We start from the raw sequence: 21,074 nt of genomic DNA on the forward strand, positions 1-21,074 counted from the left end.
TCTGTCCTTGGTTCTGAACTGCGTTTTTGCGCTGTTCCTGGAATCGTTTTATGTGAATTTTAAGTCAATTTTTTCTTCTTTTTTTTTCCCTGATTGATTTTTTAATACAGTTCCAAATTTGAGGGACCACCGATTTGGTTTGTCCAAAGTTGCGTTGTTTCTGGTTTGTGTAGTAGTATAAACAACTTCTTATTTACATCATTCTTGTCTGTCCTTGGTCCTGAACTCGGCTTGACATTTTAATGCTCTTCTAAAGATAGTTTTTTGTTTTGTGCTTTTTTCTTCTCTTTACCTTTCTTTCTTTCTTTGTTTTAGAAACACTGTCACCGTTATAGCACACCCAAATACAATATTTTTAGTATTTAGGTGTGATAATAATTTTCGCATAAATAAGGATTTCTAATTGATAATAAAGCTGTTCCTTCTACGTTTGTGTTGGCCATTAAAAATGTCATTCTTTTTTCATTTTTCTTTAATTGTTACTGAAAAGAAGAAGGTATGGACATGTCTCTATTGCTCATGTTCTAAATGAACGTGATAAAGAGCGCACATTCTATTACTCTTTGTTCTAACTGTCTTACATTTTAAATTTTTACATATTTCATTTAAAGAAATCTTCTTTCAGTCATAATTGTTCTTATGAATCCTTTACGTTAAGTTCTCAGCGTTGATAAAAATCGGACCCTTCAACGGTCTTTCAAAATTCTTGCAGCAGTGTTCATAGTCACTTTGTCGTTTTGTTTCGTTTTCTATTCGTTGTATCAATTTTAAAATGGTTACTAATCCTTCTGAAAGCGCACTGTGTGGATCACCGTTTGTTCACCCTCAGTTAATTGGACGAATACATCTGAGCCTTTTTTGACCCTCTCTATCTATTACAATGAGAATCCCAGAACTCTTCAGAAATACAAAACGATTTCACAGCAAGTCATCAAAAAGTAACGCTACGTTTTTGCACATAAAACATTACGAAGAACTTAGAATTTTGATAAAAGAGAAACTAACAGGAATAACAACAACAAAAACGAGAGAGAAAAAGCTCTCTCCCCTTTCAACTTAAATCATAGTGCAGAGTCTGTGTCTAGGATCATTCTGTTGACTCGTCAAAGCTGTCTGGAAACAGAGAAACGGTTATTTTACCCTTTTTTTTAGTTTCCATTGCAGCTGGATCATTACCTTATTACATATTATATATTTTATAACTACCTATGTTTTTAGCCATTAAAAGTAATAATAAAATAGCAAAGCAACTATCTATATATTTTTTACTCGTCCGTTCACAGTGAATGGCTCTACAGAATATCAAAATTTATTACATATTAAATAATAATAAAAAAAAAACTTCACGTTGCCATACCTCAGTAAATACTCATGGTGTCAGTGTGCGCCAGTAAACGTGAAGACCTGATCATTCTCCACCCTTCTGTCTCAGCGAATTCAAAGCCCGGTTCTCCTTTTGCAACGCAGTTGGAAAATATCTCCTCGCGTATGACTCCAGTTTCACAGTGACTTTAAAGATTCTTTGGACATTTTTACTGTCTTGATTTTATGTTTACCTCTCATGTGCCATTTCTGATGGTAACAATGGGATACACCATATTTGCGCTGCACTGCGGCCTTGCTTTTATTTTTCTTTCTCTCCGCTTTGTCATCGGAGACATGAGCTACTCTATCCCGGAGGAGATGACACGTGGATCTATAATTGGAAATATCGCTAAGGATCTGAGACTCGATTTGGGCAGACTGTCCGCTCGAAAAGCTCGTATAGATACAGAGGATAGTGGTGTCAAGTACTGCAGCGTAAATCTCAATACTGGCGAGTTAACTGTACAAGAAAGGATCGACCGAGAAGGGCTTTGTGCGAAAAAGGCGTCGTGTGTTCTGAAACAGGAGCTAGTGCTGGAAAATCCTTTGGAATTGCACCGCATTCATATCCGCGTTCAAGACATCAACGATAACTCACCTCAGTTTAAGGAGGAGTCACTCAACTTTGAAATACACGAACTGGCAGACAAAGGTACAGGCTTTCCCCTAGATGAAGCTCACGATGCAGACATCGAAGAAAATGCTGTTCAGGGTTATTCACTTCAGCAAAATGATCACTTCAGATTAAACGTTAAATCTAAAAGTGGTGGGAGAAAATATGGCGAACTAGTCTTAGACAAAGAACTAGACAGGGAAGACAAAAAAGAGATTGTGCTGTTACTTACAGCCTTCGATGGAGGCTCTACACAGAGATCAGGCACTGTAGTCATACACGTCACTGTACTGGATGCTAATGATAATGCCCCGGTGTTTAGTCAGAATGTCTATAAGGCTAGTCTCCACGAAAACTCCCCTCTGGATACTGTTGTTCTCACAGTTAGCGCCACAGATGCAGATGAAGGTGTAAATGGTGAAGTTAATTATGGGTTTGACCACGTCTCTGAGGAAAGACAAGATTTTTCTTTGGACCCTAAAACAGGAGCAGTGAGAGTGGCTGGAGCAATTGATTATGAAAAGGAATCGTCGTATGAAATCCAGATTACTGCGAAAGATGGTTTGGGATTAGCATCATATGCTACTCTGTTAATTGAGATTACGGATGTAAATGATAATGCACCAGTTATAAATCTGAAATCACTATCTAACCCCATACCTGAGAACGCGTCACCTGGTACAGAGGTGGGCATCATTAACGTGCAGGACAGAGACTCTGAGAATAACCGACAGGTCCGCTGCTCCATCCAGCAGGGTGTCCCCTTTAAGTTGGTTCCTTCTATTAAAAACTATTATTCTCTGGTGACCACAGGACAACTGGACCGTGAACTAGTGTCTGATTACAACATTACAATCACTGCCACTGACGAGGGCTCTCCACCTCTGTCCTCTTCTAAAAGTGTTCAGTTATCTGTAGCTGACATCAACGACAACCCACCTGTGTTTGATGAGCAGTCGTATAGCGCATATGTGAGTGAGAATAACAAACCCGGCTCCACTTTATGTTCCGTTAGTGCTCGAGACCCCGACTGGAGACAGAACGGTACAGTGGTTTATTCTCTGTTAGCTGGTGAGGTGAACGGTGCCCCAGTGTCATCCTATCTGTCTGTGAACGGAGACACGGGTGTGATCCACTCTGTGAGGTCGTTTGATTATGAGCAGTTTAGGAGTTTTAAAGTCCACGTGATGGCCAGAGACAATGGTTCTCCTCCTCTAAGCAGCAACGTGACCGTGAGTGTGTTCATCTCAGATGTGAATGACAACTCTCCTCAGATCCTGTACCCCTCCCCAGAGGGCAACTCCTTCATGACCGAGCTGGTCCCCAAAGCTGCACACGGAGGCTCTCTGGTGTCCAAAGTGATCGCGGTGGACGCGGACTCCGGACAGAACGCCTGGCTGTCCTATCAAATAGTCAAATCCACTGATCCGGGACTTTTTACTATTGGTGTCCACAGCGGAGAAATCAGGACACAGCGGGACATTTCTGAATCTGACAGCATGAAACAGAACCTTGTAGTGGCAGTGAAAGATAACGGACAGCCCTCTCTGTCTGCCACCTGTTCCATGTATTTACTTATTTCTGATAACTTGGCTGAGGTACCAGAACTGAAGGATCTGTCTTATAATGAGAGCAATTCCAAACTGACCTCTTATCTGATCATCGCGCTGGTGTCTGTGTCCACCTTTTTTCTGACTTTTATCATCATCATCCTGGGTTTGAGGTTTTGTCGCAGGAGAAAGCCCAGACTGTTGTTTGATGGAGCAGTTGCAATCCCCAGTGGTTATTTCCCTCCTACTTACGCAGATGTTGATGGCACAGGAACTTTACGCAGCACTTACAATTATGATGCGTACCTGACCACAGGTTCAAGAACCAGTGACTTTAAGTTTGTGACATCATACAATGACAACACGCTGCCTGCTGACCAGACTCTGAAGAAAAGCCCATCAGACTTTGCTGATGTTTTTGGAGATAGTGATAGGACTCCTGAGGTAGGAGGATGCCCTTTGCCCCATTTTCATTATTTTTTTTCTCTCACTTGCATTAAAGTTTTGTTGATAGATATTTAAATAAGCCAACTTTCTTTCCTAACAATAACGGTGTTAATGTACAAAAAATTACAATCCTTTTATTTTGGTTCTACCTTCATTGTTATTTAGCCTGTGTGTTTCATATTGTCTCTGTCTTTCTTTGTTGCATTCTCCCTCACTGATGTGTCTTTCCCTGTGGTACAATTTTCTAGAAGAGTAACATTTTCGGTTAACATTTTCATGTTTTGCTTTATTTTGGTGTTTTGGTTGAAGCACAGCCATAAAGCTGGTTTTTAGCATTTTTGGTCCAACTCCTTCCTCCCACAAAACCTACCTTGAGAGAAAGTTTCATCTTATTGCATCATATCTATAGGCTTGACTTTTTTCTTGGTATTCATTTTCCCGGTAGTCCAGCAGTTTTTTACTGATCAAGTGTGTTTCGACTTCCACAGGTATTATTTTTTATCTATTTAAAGACTTTAAGGTTATGTGGTTGAAACATTAAGTTCTATATAAGTTTTTTTTTCTCATATAGATGATGGAAAACAAATGCAACAGGTCTGAAGACTTGACAGAAAGAAAGGCTTCTCTAATAACAATATAAACTAGTGATTAATAGGCTTAGTAACACCCTACAATGTAACTCAGTGTAAGTAATCAGCCTTACTATACTGCTAAAATTGTTAATACATTTTCCTCAATAGTCCTTGATCATTTTTGAATAGAAAATATTATCATTGGCCATGTTTACAAAAGTATATTATTTCTCATAGATGACACAGTTAATAATCATTCTATTTACTTATTTTATAGAACCATAATCCTGAGAATTATGTTTTGTTTTGTTTTTGTTTGTGTAGCACATTGTTATATACAGCATGGTCCAAAAGATGGATGCATACACCTTCTTTTTTGTTAGGAAAAGTTGGTCTTTTAGTGGTCTTTCAAAGCTTTGGTGTTGACAAAAATAGTTATTAACATTTCTCTTGAGAGTGGCTTAATATTTCTCCTTTGTCAGCGTGAAGTTGGTTCATCACAGGTGTCCTACCCCAGAGTAGGCACTCCCACAGAGTTTATATTATTCTCACTCATATTGTACTGTAAATATGATATATTGCATTATCATTTTCTCTCCTATTGTGATACTTACACACTCTTCTTTTCCTGAAAGAAATATCACACTTAAATTAACTTAAAAGTAGGACTTTTGCCAGTTGCCCAATACAAAATATATTTATGTTTGAAACAGACCCAAACTGTGTATCCTTGTCTTGCACTTGCTCTCTCTCTCTCTCTGACTGTATGCTTGTGTTTTACTTAGCAATTCTGCGTCTGATGAAGTTTCTTTTCTGTCTCTCAGCTGAGTGTAATAAGCTTCTGATGATACGGTCAGTTTAGTGATCAGGCTTCATATGCAACTTGTTAACATCTAGTTCAAAGTGTTTTTGTTTGTGGTTAACTGTTCTAGAAAAACATTCAGCCTAGCAACAATTCAGTGCAGTTAAATCCCCACTTTGTTTTAGAATTTCAGTCTGACTTGTGACACTTTTACTCAGTTCTGATATTACCTCAAAATCACAGTACTAATAAGTAAATTCTGGTCTAATGTAAATTTGAGGTACCATCACATTTATGAGATTAGCAAAGGCTTCAGGGAATTTGTTAGTTTATTTTAAAAAGTTCAGATGACTCAGTAAAATCCACATAAATTTCGCCTTAATGCATGAAATAGTAGCTGGGATACAACTGAAAGAAATCTGACTTCCAACAGAAAAATTTACTGAATAATTGCTTAGTTGCTAACACAAAACTATTTTTTATGAAAGGATACTAAATTTCAGACTGCATCCTCTATCTTGATTCAGTTATTTTAAAAAACCAAAAAAAAAAAAACAACCAACATTAATTTTCTTTTGTCTGAGAAGAAAAGAAACAGGTGAATCGGCCAGTTTCCTTTTTAGTGTATTTAAAAAAAAAAGTTTTTTTTAAGCAGTCATAAAAATTCAGTTTGATGTTAGTATACTGAACTTGGATAATATGGGTTTTTTAATCTTTCTGTCTTGATTTTTCATGTATTTTACAATTTTATTTTATTTTTTTTTCCTGTGCTTTGTGTCCTATGGGACATTAACAACGTTAACCTTGGTCATAATTTAAATAGGTAAACTCAATGCGTGTGATTACGTTGGAACCAGCAACATGAAATTTTTGTTAATACACAATTAGGCTGATTTCCGAAAGGCTACAAAGAGAGGGAACCCACAGTTTGTCGTTCAGTCGTAAACATATAGTGATATCAGTATTTCTAGGCCCTACAGATATAGATTTATGCCATATTCCATTAAGTAATAATATAGTCACTAAACGTGTATTAAAATAAAACACTCCGATCTTGCCGTATCTATTGAGTGCATTTAGGCATTTAACTTGGATAAGGTGGGGTCAGTGTCATTTTTGAACTCACGGTGTCGCTATACACCAGCCCTAAAAGACTGAATTCCTCTTTTCTTTGTGGACTTTCTGTCTTGCACGCCCGCTGCCTGCTCTAGGTTTAGCACGAGACGCGCTGAATTACCAGGTTCTTTTTTTTTCTTTTGTGCTATCTTTGCTGCGTTATTGCTTTAACATATTAGAGGTATATCATTGAAGATGGAATTGAATACTATCGCGTTTCAGGCTTGGAACATTTGTTTCCTCCTTCTGCTGCATGTTGCTCATGGAGACATGAGCTATTCTTTACCAGAGGAAATGAAACGAGGATCCATTATTGGAAATATAGCCAAAGACCTCGGGATGGAAACGGGCGCGCTGTCCAGCAGGAGAGCCCGCATCGACGCCGACGGAACCGACAAACGTTACTGTGACATAAACATGAGTAACGGAGAGTTGATTGTTGCAGACAGGATTGACCGCGAGGGGCTTTGTGGAGAAAAGGCTTCGTGCATCCTAAAACACGAGCTCATGCTGGAGAATCCGCTCGAGCTTCTTCGTATCAGCCTTCACATTCAAGATATCAATGACAACGCACCGCAATTCAATGAAGAACGGATTAATATAGAAATTCGAGAATCCGCTGACAGAGGAGCTCGTTTTGTGATAGAAGAAGCGCACGATGCGGATGTGGGGCAAAATTCAGTGCAGCAGTACAACCTTAAAAAGAATGAAAATTTTATTTTGTCTGTAAATGGAAACACCAGAGAGCTCGTTCTTGAAAAAGAGCTTGATCGTGAAAAACAACAGGAAATGAATTTAATTCTCACAGCTTTGGATGGTGGATCTCCTCAGAGATCAGGTACATTAGTAATACACGTCACTGTGCTGGATGCTAATGATAACGCCCCAGTGTTCACCCAAGCCGTTTATAAAGCCAGCCTGCCTGAAAACTCTCATTTAGACACTGTAGTGATTACAGTAAGCGCAAGTGATGCAGATGAGGGACTTAACGGAGATGTGACGTATGACTTTGGACATGTTACTGAAGAAGTGAAGAAGATATTTAGCATTGATCGTAAAGTAGGTGACATAAGAGTAATTGGTGCTGTTGACTATGAAACTACTACATCATTTGAAATACGCGTTAAAGCAAAAGATGGGCTGGGGCTTTTATCCTACGCTAAAGTAATAATTTCTATCACTGATGTGAATGACAACGCCCCTGTAGTTAATCTGAAGTCACTGACCAATCCGATACCAGAGAACACCCCAGCTGATACAGAGGTGGGCATCATTAACGTGCAGGACAGAGACTCCGAAACTAATGGACAGGTCCGCTGCTCCATCCAGCAGGGTGTTCCCTTTAAGTTGGTTCCTTCTATTAAAAACTATTATTCTCTGGTAACAACGGGACAACTGGACCGCGAACTAGTGTCTGATTACAACATTACAATCACTGCCACTGATGAGGGCTCTCCACCTCTGTCCTCTTCTAAAAGTGTTCAGTTATCTGTAGCTGACATCAACGACAACCCACCTGTGTTTGAGGAACAGTCATACAGCGCATATGTGAGTGAGAATAACAAACTGGGCTCCACTTTATGTTCCGTTAGTGCTCGAGACCCCGACTGGAGACAGAACGGTACAGTGGTTTATTCTCTGTTAGCTGGTGAGGTGAACGGTGCCCCGGTGTCCTCCTATCTGTCTGTGAACGGAGACACGGGTGTGATCCACGCTGTGAGGTCGTTTGATTATGAACAGTTCAGGAGTTTTAAAGTCCATGTGATGGCCAGAGACAACGGTTCTCCTCCTCTAAGCAGCAACGTGACCGTGAGTGTGTTCATCTCAGATGTGAATGACAACTCTCCTCAGATCCTCTACCCCTCCCCAGAGGGCAACTCCTTCATGACCGAGCTGGTCCCCAAAGCTGCACATGGAGGCTCTCTGGTGTCCAAAGTGATCGCGGTGGACGCGGACTCCGGACAGAACGCCTGGCTGTCCTATCAAATAGTCAAATCCACAGATCCGGGACTTTTTACTATTGGTGTCCACAGCGGAGAGATCAGGACACAGCGGGACATTTCTGAATCTGACAGCACGAAACAGAACCTTGTAGTGGCAGTGAAAGATAACGGACAGCCCTCTCTGTCTGCCACCTGTTCCATGTATTTACTTATTTCTGATAACTTGGCTGAGGTGCCAGAACTGAAGGATCTGTCTTATAATGAGAGCAATTCCAAACTGACCTCTTATCTGATCATCGCGCTGGTGTCTGTGTCCACCTTTTTTCTGACTTTTATCATCATCATCCTGGGTTTGAGGTTTTGTCGCAGGAGAAAGCCCAGACTGTTGTTTGATGGAGCAGTTGCCATCCCCAGCGGTTATCTCCCTCCTAATTACGCAGATGTTGATGGCACAGGAACTTTACGCAGCACTTATAATTACGACGCGTACCTGACCACAGGTTCTAGAACCAGTGACTTTAAGTTTGTGACATCATACAATGACAACACGCTGCCTGCTGACCAGACTCTGAAGAAAAGTCCATCAGATTTTGCTGATGTCTTTGGAGACCTGGACGGGTGCTCAGAGGTATGGCCCCTTCGCACTAAGCAAGTCATGTTTTAATCTTGTGCCAGATGAATATCAACAGTTCAGTTTTCTTCTACTTTATCATCACAAATTTGTTTCTTTAAATGCTTGGAGCAAAAGTTGGTTTATTAATTCTCACATTTTCTTCTTTCCTCTAAAGTGTTTCCTAGAGGTGTTGCTCTCTTTCTCTTGTAGTGGCTAAAATATGCTTGATTTCAACATGATACATTTCATACTTTCATACTTATAGATTTAGTGTGATATGTTATTTGTGTGTGTTCAATTTATTGTAGTTTTGCAAGCTCATATGATGTATGTTCATCAACACAATAGGTATTTCTGCATCGTGCTTGCGGTGGTTTTTTGTCTGTACACTTTATTTGTTGTTTGTTTTGTTTTTTCACTAATTGATTACTTTTATCCTCTATCTGAAGCTGTGAGAGCAACTTTTACTCTTAGGAAGATATAGTTGTATAATGTAATCAAACTTTCATCTTATTTTTTCCGGTACTACCATTTATTAAATAACACTTTTAGCTGTGTTGTTACTGATATTTTGTCAGTAGTTCTACACCTCTGGTTAGTTGATACACAGAAGGTCAGATGCTGCAGAATTTTACAGCTTTTTTTTTTTAAATAGTGTATATTTGTCAGCTACATTTCATACTGTAGGTTTATCTTAGTGCTAAACCACATATTTATCTTTAGCACAATATTATCAGTGTAGTAATAAAGATCTTTGCCCATTCTCGCTATCATGTCACATTTTAAGTATGAGACTCATGTCCCAACCTGGATTTGTTCCTATGTCTGCCTTATCTAAAATAGGAGATGCACAAAAAGCATCTATAAAAGCTCACTTCTACATTTATTTCATACTTCTCATACCTGTGATGTTTTCCTATCATATGTCAGACTGAGTAATTTGGTGAATTTTGTAATCTGATGGCTGCATTATATATTCTTAGCGCTGGACAGAAGTAGCTGTCAAGTGATGGAATGCAATTCATCTTAATTGCAAGCAATAGCAATTTAGATTATAATTACATTTTTTCACACTAAAGGAGTGCAAACATGTATTACTATCTGTTTGTAGGTATTTATATTTAAACACATTCCATCACACTTGACTAGTAGGACTGTTTCTTTAACAGCTTTGTCTTTGATCTTAATTTTAAAATACGTGAAAGTTGATTTCTAATTCATGTGACTGATGAGTTGTAAAATGAGGCAGTGTGTAGTTTAACTGGAGCTCTTGAGTTTGCACTGTCTCAACTGAGATTTCTTTAGCGACTCTGGTGACCGCATGGCACACTTGTTAATTTTTTTAAAAAGCAACAAATGAAACCATAAATCATTGGACGGTAAGTTTAGGTGTATTTCTGAAATCCAAATGTGACTCCTGCTTACTGGATAACATGATTTAATACCAAAAATATCAACATAGCAATACTAGACATAAGAGCAAAAACATACTGAAAGCACATAAACATTTTCCTGCACCAGCTTTATACACGTAGCTACATTTGAACCTTTGGGTTGAGAGGGTCTAGTATGAAAACAGTTATGCAGAGCAGCAGATTAGCAGTATCTACTGGATGGAGACAAAAAGCATAAAACAGTCACCTGGAGTACAGTAACTGACTCAGTGTAACTAAACAACCTGCATATGTGTGTGGTGATGAGAACAAGGCAGTGATCACTATGTGAAGAACAGTTCCAGGCACACAGACAAATCTGAATCCTCTTAGTAGAAACAACAACAACATACAATTAAAGATATCATAATTTTATGAAGACAAATAAGCACATTTATAGTTGTCTTCTTTTTTTTTTGTTTGATTTTACAACTGTTTACTTGATTCACAATGTAAAACTCTTTTCTCTCATTGTCTCCTTTATAGTAACTGAAGTTTTACATATTTATTCTACATAAAAATACTTTTTTTAAAAGAAGATAAAAATCATGCACTGAACATTAGTTGTAGTTTGCTTAGATTTAGTGTTAAGGTGTTTCCGCAAAACCTAACTCACGGTGGCGCTAAAAACCAGCCCTAACAGTTTTCATTTCCTGTATTCATCGGTGTGAACGCGCATTCTTGCGCTCTTGTGTCTCAGTTAGGGCCACCTCCCGAGAATTGCAGTTGTGAGTCGTATTTTGGGGTTCAGGTCATTTTTTTCCTTATTTTTCAGCCTCTTAATAATTCATCTCTTATAATGGATTCGAAGATATTCGTGTTTCGTTCGCGTGAGTTTTCTTTCTTCCTTCTTTTGTTCCATGTCGCTCATGGAGACATGAGCTATTCTTTACCAGAGGAAATGAAACGAGGATCCATTATTGGAAATATAGCCAAAGACCTCGGGATGGAAACGGGCGCGCTGTCCAGCAGGAGAGCCCGCATCGACGCCGACGGAACCGACAAACGTTACTGTGACATAAACATGAGTAACGGAGAGTTGATTGTTGCAGACAGGATTGACCGCGAGGGGCTTTGTGGAGAAAAGCCTTCGTGCATCCTAAAACACGAGATTATGCTGGGGAATCCGCTCGAGCTTCATCGTATCAGCCTTCACATTCAAGATATCAATGACAACGCACCACAATTCAATGGAGAACGGATTAATATAGAAATTCAAGAGTCGGCTGTGAGAGGAGCTCGTTTTGTGATAGAAGAAGCGCACGATGCGGATGTGGGGCAAAATTCAGTGCAGCAGTACAACCTTAAAAAGAATGAAAATTTTATTTTGTCTGTAAATGGAAACACAATAGAGGTCGTTCTTGAAAAGGAGCTTGATCGTGAAAAACAACAGGAAATGAATTTAATTCTCACAGCTTTGGATGGTGGATCTCCTCAGAGATCAGGTACATTAATGATACACGTCACTGTGTTGGATGCTAATGATAACGCCCCAGTGTTCAGCCAAGCCGTTTATAAAGCCAGCCTGCCTGAAAATTCTCGTCTAGATACTGTAGTGATTACAGTAAGCGCAAGTGATGCAGATGAGGGAGTTAATGGAGATGTGACGTATGACTTTGGGCATGTTACTGAAGAAGTGAAGAAGATATTTAGTATTGATCATAAAGTAGGTGACATAAGAGTAATTGGTGTTGTTGACTATGAAACTACTACATCATTTGAAATACGTGTCAAAGCAAAAGATGGGCTGGGGCTGTCATCCTACGCTAAAGTAATGATTTCTATCACTGATGTGAATGACAACGCCCCTGTAGTTAATCTGAAGTCACTGACCAATCCAATACCAGAGAACACTCCACCTGGTACAGAGGTGGGCATCATTAACGTGCAGGACAGAGACTCTGGGAATAACCGACAGGTCCGCTGCTCCATCCAGCAGGGTGTCCCCTTTAAGTTGGTTCCTTCTATTAAAAACTATTATTCTCTGGTGACTACGGGACAACTGGACCGTGAACTAGTGTCTGATTACAACATTACAATCACTGCCACTGATGAGGGCTCTCCACCTCTGTCCTCTTCTAAAAGTGTTCAGTTATCTGTAGCTGACATCAACGACAACCCACCTGTGTTTGAGGAACAGTCGTACAGCGCATATGTGAGTGAGAATAACAAACCTGGCTCCACTTTATGTTCCGTTAGTGCTCGAGACCCCGACTGGAGACAGAACGGTACAGTGGTTTATTCTCTGTTAGCTGGTGAGGTGAACGGTGCCCCGGTGTCCTCCTATCTGTCTGTGAACGGAGACACGGGTGTGATCCACGCTGTGAGGTCGTTTGATTATGAACAGTTTAGGAGCTTCAAAGTCCATGTGATGGCCAGAGATAACGGTTCTCCTCCTCTCAGTAGCAACGTGACCATGAGTGTGTTCATCTCAGATGTGAATGACAACTCTCCTCAGATCCTCTACCCCTCCCCAGAGGGCAACTCCTTCATGACCGAGCTGGTCCCCAAAGCTGCACACGGAGGCTCTCTGGTGTCCAAAGTGATCGCGGTGGACGCGGACTCCGGACAGAACGCCTGGCTGTCCTATCAAATAGTCAAATCCACTGATCCGGGACTTTTTACTATTGGTGTCCACAGCGGAGAGATCAGGACACTGCGGGACATTTCTGAATCTGACAGCATGAAACAGAACCTTGTAGTGGCAGTGAAAGATAACGGACAGCCCTCTCTGTCTGCCACCTGTTCCATGTATTTACTCATTTCTGATAACTTGGCTGAGGTGCCAGAACTGAAGGATCTGTCTTATAATGAGAGCAATTCCAAACTGACCTCTTATCTGATCATCGCGCTGGTGTCTGTGTCCACCTTTTTTCTGACTTTCATCATCATCATCCTGGGTTTGAGGTTTTGTCGCAGGAGAAAGCCCAGACTGTTGTTTGATGGAGCAGTTGCCATCCCCAGTGGTTATCTCCCTCCTAATTACGCAGATGTTGATGGCACAGGAACTTTACGCAGTGCTTACAATTATGACGCATACCTGACCACAGGTTCTAGAACCAGTGACTTTAAGTTTGTGACATCATACAATGACAACACGCTGCCTGCTGACCAGACTCTGAAGAAAAGTCCATCAGATTTTGCTGATGTCTTTGGAGACCTGGACGGGTGCTCAGAGGTATGGCCCCTTCGCACTAAGCAAGTCATGTTTTAATCTTGTGCCAGATGAATATCAACAGTTCAGTCTTCTTCTACTTTATCATCACAAAATTCTTTTTTTAAATGCTTGGAGCAAAAGTTGGTTTATTAATTCTCACATTTTCTTCTTTCCTCTAAAGTGTTTCCTATAGGTGTTGCTCTCTTTCTCTGGTTGTGGCTAAAATATGTTTAATTTCAACATGATACATTTCATACTTTCATACTTATAGATTTAGTGTGATATTTTATATGTGTGTGTTCAATTTATTGTAGTTTTGCAAGCTCATATGACGTTTGTTCATCAACACAATAGGAATTTCTGCATCGTGCTTGCAGTGTTATTTGTCTGTACATGTTATTTGTTGTTTGTTTTGTTTTTTCACTAATTGATTACTTTTATCCTCTATCTGAAGCTGTGAGAGCAACTTTTACTCTTAGGAAGATATAGTTGTATAATGTAATCAAACTTTCATCTTATTTTTTCCGGTACTACCATTTATTAAATAACACTTTGTGAATATATGCCCAGTGCTTTAGCTGTGTTGTTACTGATATTTTGTCAGTAGTTCTACACCTCTGGTTAGTTGATACACAGAAGGTCAGATGCTGCAGAATTTTACAGCTGGTCTTTTTAAATAGTGTATATTTGTCAGCTACATTTCATACTGTAAGTTTATCTTAGTGCTAAACCACATATTTATCTTTAGCACAATATTATCAGTGTAGTAATAAAGATCTTTGCCCATTCTCGCTATCATGTCACATTTTAAGTATGAGACTCATGTCCCAACCTGGATTTGTTCCTATGTCTGCCTTATCTAAAATAGGAGATGCACAAAAAGCATCTATAAAAGCTCACTTCTACATTTATTTCATACTTCTCATACCTGTGATGTTTTCCTATCATATGTCAGACTGAGTAATTTGGTGAATTTTGTAATCTGATGGCTGTCATTATATATTCTTAGCACTGGACAGAAGTAGCTGTCAAGTGATGGAATGCAATTCATCTTAATTGCAAGCAATAGCAATTTAGATTATAATTATATTTTTTCACACTAAATGAGTGCAAACATGTATTACTATCTGTTTGTAGGTATTTATATTTAAACACATTCCATCACACTTGACTAGTAGGACTGTTTCTTTAACAGCTTTGTCTTTGATCTTAATTTTAAAATACGTGAAAGTTGATTTCTAATTCATGTGACTGATGAGTTGTAAAATGAGGCAGTGTGTAGTTTAATTGGAGCTCTTGAGTTTGCACTGTCTCAACTGAGATTTCTTTAGCGACTCTGGTGACCGCATGGCACACTTGTTAATTTTTAAAAAAGCAACAAATGAAACCATAAACCATTGAACTGTAAATTTAGGTGTAATTCTGAAATCCAATTGTGACACCTACTTACTGGATAACAGGATTTAATCCCAAAAATATCAACATAGCAGTAGTAGACATAAGAGTAAAAACATACTGAAAGCACATGAACATTTTCCTGCACCAGTCTTGTAAACGCAACAGTGGTTTGGAAGCTCATGTTGTAACCGGAAGTTTGCCGGTTCGATCCCCAGCTCTGTCTGTCCTGGTCGCTGTGTCCTTGGGTAAGACACTTCACCCTACTGCCTACTGGTGTTGGCCAGAGGGGCTGATGGCACGATATGGCAAACTCGCTTCTGTCAGTCTGTCCCAGGGAAGCTGTGGATACAACTGTCATTTGCCTCCACCAGTGTGTAAATGTGAGAGTGAATGAATAGTGGAACTGTGAAGCGCTTTGAGTGTCTAGAAAAGTGCAATATAAATGCAATTCTTTATTATACTAATTCTTTATTATAAACGTAGCTACATTTGAACCTTTGGGTTGAGAGGGTCTAGTATGAAAACAGTCATGCAGAGCAGCAAATTAGCAGTATCTACTGGATGGAGACAAAAAACATAAAACAGTCACCTGGAGTACAGTAAGTGACTCAGTGTAACTAAACAACCTGCATATGTGTGTGTGGTGATGAGAACAAGGCAGTGAAGAACAGTTCCAGGTACACAGCCAAGTCTGAATCCTCTTAGTAGAAACAACAACAACATACAATTAAAGATATCATAATTTTATGAAGAGAAAAAAGCACATTTATAGTTGTCTTACTGACTGAATGGCTTTCTTCTTCTTTTTTTGGTTGATTTTACAACTGTTTACCTGATTCACAATGTAAATGTCAAGGCTCGGCTGTGTGGCAGGCAGGAGGAGGACCCAAAATGCAAAACTCACACACACGGGGATGAACTCAAAAATTACAGCTTTAATGCTGGAGAGGCAGAACGTAGGAAATACAAAACTAAACTGGGAAAACTAAATACAAAGCTCGCCAAGAAACACAGGGAGGACCACACACAACATGAGGGACGACGTCACGCTGAACAGAGGGAGACGCAGACAGAAATACACAGAGGGTTAACGAGGAAAGTGGGAACACACGGGGAACACAGGTGACACTGATAATCATAACGAGACAGGGCGGGGTGAACTGAACATGACATATACGGGCGTGAGAGTCACAAGGTAAACAGGAAGTGCACAGAGGTTCAGACAGGAGGAGAGAGAGCACGGGGAGAACTTAGACATAATGGGCAGGGGAAGCATGGAATAAAACATAAGGAGAGACGAGGGCTCACAGATACACAGAGGGGCACACAGGGGGTAAAAGCCATGAAGGGAAAACACTTAGGGAACAACACAACAGGGCAACTCAGAAAACATGGCCTAAGCAAGGAACAAAATACAAACATACAAGGAAACTAAGAACACTGTGCCAACATGGCCCAGGACCATGACAGTAAAACTCTTTTCTCCCATTGTCTCCTTTATAGTAACTGAGATTTTACATATTTATTCTACATAAAAATATATTTTTAAAAGAAGATAAAAATCATGCACTGAGCATTAGTTGTAGTCTACTTAGATTTAGTGTTAAGGTGTTTCCGCAAAACCTAACTCACGGTGGCGCTAGACACCGGCCCTAACAGTTTTCATTTCCTGTATTCATCGGTGTGGACGCGTATTCTTGCGCTCTTGTGTCTCAGTTAGGGCCACCTCCCGAGAATTGCAGTTGTGAGTCGTGTTTTGGGGTTCAGGTCATTTTTTTTCTTATTTTTCAGCCTCTTAATAATTCATCTCTTAGGATGGATTCGAAGATATTCGTGTTTCATTCGCGTCGGTTTTCTTTCCTCCTTCTTTTGTTCCATGTCGCTCATGGAGACATGAGCTATTCTTTCCCAGAGGAAATGAAACGAGGATCCGTTATTGGAAATATAGCCAAAGACCTCGGGATGGAAACGGGCGCGCTGTCCAGCAGGAGAGCCCGCATCGACACCGACGGAACCGACAAACGTTACTGTGACATAAACATGAATAACGGAGAGTTGATTGTTGCAGACAGGATTGACCGCGAGGGGCTTTGTGGAGACAAGGCTTCGTGTATCCTAAAACACGAGCTTGTGCTGGGGAATCCGCTCGAGCTTCATCGTATCAGCCTTCACATTCAAGATATCAACGACAACGCACCACAATTCAATGAAGAACGGATTAATATAGAAATTCAAGAGTCGGCTGTGAGAGGAGCTCGTTTTGTGATAGAAGAAGCGCACGATGCGGATGTGGGGCAAAATTCAGTGCAGCAGTACAACCTTAAAAAGAATGAAAATTTTATTTTGTCTGTAAATGGAAACACCAGAGAGCTCGTTCTTGAAAAGGAGCTTGATCGTGAAAAACAACAGGAAATGAATTTAATTCTCACAGCTTTGGATGGTGGATCTCCTCAGAGATCAGGTACATTAGTGATACACGTCACTGTGTTGGATGCTAATGATAACGCCCCAGTGTTCAGCAAAGCCGTTTATAAAGCCAGCCTGCCTGAAAACTCTCCTCTAGACACTGTAGTGATTACAGTAAGCGCAAGTGATGCAGATGAGGGAGTTAATGGAGATGTGACGTATGACTTTGTACATCTTACAGAAGAAGTGAAGAAGATATTTAGTATTGATCGTAAAGTAGGTGACATAAGAGTAATTGGTGCTGTTGACTATGAAACTACTACATCATTTGAAATACGCGTAAAAGCAAAAGATGGGCTGGGGCTGTCATCCTACGCTAAAGTAATAATTGCTGTCACTGATGTGAATGACAATGCCCCTGTAGTTAATCTGAACTCGCTGACCAATCCGATACCAGAGAACACCCCACCTGATACAGAGGTGGGCATCATTAACGTGCAGGACAGAGACTCTGGGAATAACCGACAGGTCCGCTGCTCCATCCAGCAGGGTGTCCCCTTTAAGTTGGTTCCTTCTATTAAAAACTATTATTCTCTGGTGACCACAGGACAACTGGACCGTGAACTAGTGTCCAATTACAACATTACAATCACTGCCACTGACGAGGGCTCTCCACCTCTGTCCTCTTCTAAAAGTGTTCAGTTATCTGTAGCTGACATCAACGACAACCCACCTGTGTTTGAGGAACAGTCGTACAGCGCATATGTGAGTGAGAATAACAAACCGGGCTCCACCTTATGCTCCGTTAGTGCTCGAGACCCCGACTGGAGACAGAACGGTACAGTGGTTTATTCTCTGTTAGCTGGTGAGGTGAACGGTGCCCCGGTGTCCTCCTATCTGTCTGTGAACGGAGACACGGGTGTGATCCATGCTGTGAGGTCGTTTGATTATGAACAGTTCAGGAGTTTTAAAGTCCACGTGATAGCCAGAGACAATGGTTCTCCTCCTCTCAGCAGCAACGTGACCGTGAGTGTGTTCATCTCAGATGTGAATGACAACTCTCCTCAGATCCTGTACCCCTCCCCAGAGGGCAACTCCTTCATGACCGAGCTGGTCCCCAAAGCTGCACACGGAGGCTCTCTGGTGTCCAAAGTGATCACGGTGGATGCGGACTCCGGACAGAACGCCTGGCTGTCCTATCAAATAGTCAAATCCACTGATCCGGGACTTTTTACTATTGGTGTCCACAGCGGAGAGATCAGGACACAGCGGGACATTTCTGAATCTGACAGCATGAAACAGAACCTTGTAGTGGCAGTGAAAGATAACGGACAGCCCTCTCTGTCTGCCACCTGTTCCATGTATTTACTTATTTCTGATAACTTGGCTGAGGTGCCAGAACTGAAGGATCTGTCTTATAATGAGAGCAATTCCAAACTGACCTCTTATCTGATCATCGCGCTGGTGTCTGTGTCCACCTTTTTCCTGACCTTCATCATCATCATCCTGGGTTTGAGGTTTTGTCGTAGGAGAAAGCCCAGACTGTTGTTTGATGGAGCAGTTGCTATCCCCAGTGGTTATCTCCCTCCTAATTACGCAGATGTTGATGGCACAGGAACATTACGCAGCGCTTACAATTATGACGCGTACCTGACCACAGGATCAAGAACCAGTGACTTTAAGTTTGTGACATCATACAATGACAACACGCTGCCTGCTGACCAGACTCTGAAGAAAAGTCCATCAGACTTTGCTGATGTGTTTGGAGACCTGGATGGGTGCACAGAGGTATGAGCTGTTGGCAGTAACCCAGTTATATTTCAATCTTGTGCCCACTTCCTTCCTGAAAATCATTTTTTTGTTTGTACTTCAACTTTACACAATTGTCCTTTTGTTTGACTCGTACAAGAGGTAGTTCATTACATTTCAAGTTGTCTTAAAGTTTTCCCATTTTTATCTTCCTTTAAAGTGGCTAAAACTGGTTTAATTTCACCATGGTCATTCTTCTATACTGGGTGTGTGATCATATTTTTCATACTTTAGATTTAAGTCTTGTTTAGTGTAATTTCGCATTCTGTCCTGACATATTTTCATTCACATAAGGTATATTATTGCATCTTGCTTGGACTTTTGTTTTTATCCATCCATGTCATTTTTCAATTGTTAGTCAGTTATAACTACATTTATTGTTAATTGAAATTTGTGAAAGTGCCTTTTTTTCAGGAATATTATTCTCATATTATAATCAAAACCTCAATCTTAACCTTTAAGCTAATGTTGTTTATTAAATAATACTATTTGGGGAAAAAAAATACATAAAAGGCATGGTGTGCTTTAGCTGTGTTGTTATTATTGTTTTTATGCAATTTAGTTGTGTTTTGGAGCAAAACAGGTTCAATGCTGCAGAATTTAAGTGTTGACTTAAAAACCATTACACATGTGAGCTGCATTTCATAGTGTAAGTTACTCTTATTGATTAACCACATCTTGATCTTTAACTCAACATTATTACACTAGCAGTGAACATCTTTGGCCATTCTTGCTAACGTGTCATTTCAGCATGAGATTTGTGTGCCAAACTGTATCCATCTTCAAGTCTAGCCCATCTAAAATAACATATGCCTAAAAAGCAGCTGTAACAGCTTGCTTGCACATGTTATTCATATGTATTCCACCTGCAATGTTGTGCTACTGGGATTCAGACTGAAAGTCTTTGTGACATTTGCTGTGTTGCTGTGAATCTTTTGGATGTCATTTTTCATCCTTTGATTTGGACAGACGTTTTTGTCATATGATGGAACGCAATTCATCTTACATTTGAGCACCTCAAATATGTTGTGTAATTATATTTTTAGATTCACTGATGTATCCCCTAAATGACTGAAAATGTGAATACCATTGTTTCCCACTGGTGTTTCTTCGAAAGATGATACCATCCGAATGTAGGTCTTTATATTTTTGCACATTTCATTGCACTTTATTAATAGCAATATTTTATAACAGGTGTGCACTTGGTCTTTATTTGAGTTTTTGTGACAGCTGATTTGAGTCTCACCTGCTTTCTGTGATTGTAAAAAGGAGATTTTGCTTGAGAGGAAAAATACAAAGAATATATAGCGTTAATTGCAGCTTTTCAATGTGCACCCATTGTGACTGTGCCATGGTGATCTCTGTAGTGATTGCACTGAGAGATACACTTTATAAATGACTTTTGTTTTACTTTAGCATTAATTACGAGTTCGCTGTTTTAACAGAAAAGATTCCTGCTTTGACTTTTGCTGTCCACGAAAAACTTTTTTCTTTAACTTGTGATTTTACCAGAATATTGGTCATATTGTTTATCATAACTGAGTTTGATTTTTCACAAATACAGTCTAGATGTGTGTTATTAAAAAAACTGTTACGCTTATTACAAGTAATCCAAATAACATGTCTGTTAAAGACTGATTTTAGACTAATTTTACTTTTATGATATTGTGTATGTTCTTTGGATTAACTTGATCTAAAGTGATTGCTTTTCAGTGTGTGTGTGTGTCAGTGCCTTGCTGCTTTGTCTGGTTGCTTATTGCATTCTGACAATAATTGCTGGATGTAAAGCATAGTTGCTTTCTTGGTCATACTCAGTGACACATTGTATGATGTATCTCTGTTGCCATTAA

The 21,074-nt window shown here is 39.9% G+C and overlaps 2 protein-coding genes across 23 annotated transcripts in view; both read left to right on the plus strand.

Annotated features, from left to right (window-relative positions):
* LOC105940793 (protocadherin gamma-C5) overlaps positions 1-21,074 on the plus strand; it is a 315,331-nt gene that overhangs the window by 93,701 nt on the left and 200,556 nt on the right. For 2 of the 22 annotated variants that reach the window (XM_076873926.1, XM_076873969.1), the window contains exon 1: positions 11,239-13,632. The exons of 17 other annotated variants lie outside the window; for them this stretch is intronic. In XM_076873926.1, coding sequence (XP_076730041.1) covers positions 11,254-13,632 — 2,379 coding nt within the window. In that variant the 5' untranslated portion in view covers positions 11,239-11,253. Of the gene's footprint in view, positions 1-1,454; positions 3,973-11,238; positions 13,633-16,715; positions 19,204-21,074 lie in introns of those variants that run through there. 3 more of the 22 variants (XM_076873856.1, XM_076873932.1, XM_076873927.1) reach the window with 3 other exon arrangements.
* Positions 6,615-9,149, plus strand: LOC143412647 (protocadherin gamma-A11-like). The gene has a single exon (XM_076874039.1). It carries the CDS (start codon positions 6,661-6,663, stop codon positions 9,070-9,072), a length of 2,412 nt encoding a protein of 803 aa, XP_076730154.1. The 5' UTR covers positions 6,615-6,660; the 3' UTR covers positions 9,073-9,149.

Source organism: Maylandia zebra, linkage group LG2, assembly GCF_041146795.1.
Source record: "Maylandia zebra isolate NMK-2024a linkage group LG2, Mzebra_GT3a, whole genome shotgun sequence".
Classification (NCBI taxonomy): domain Eukaryota; kingdom Metazoa; phylum Chordata; class Actinopteri; order Cichliformes; family Cichlidae; genus Maylandia; species Maylandia zebra.

Bases quoted from the DNA above. Each gene is read 5' to 3' on its own strand.
- LOC143412647 (XM_076874039.1), top strand. From the start codon at position 6,661: ATGGAATTGAATACTATCGCGTTTCAGGCTTGGAACATTTGTTTCCTC.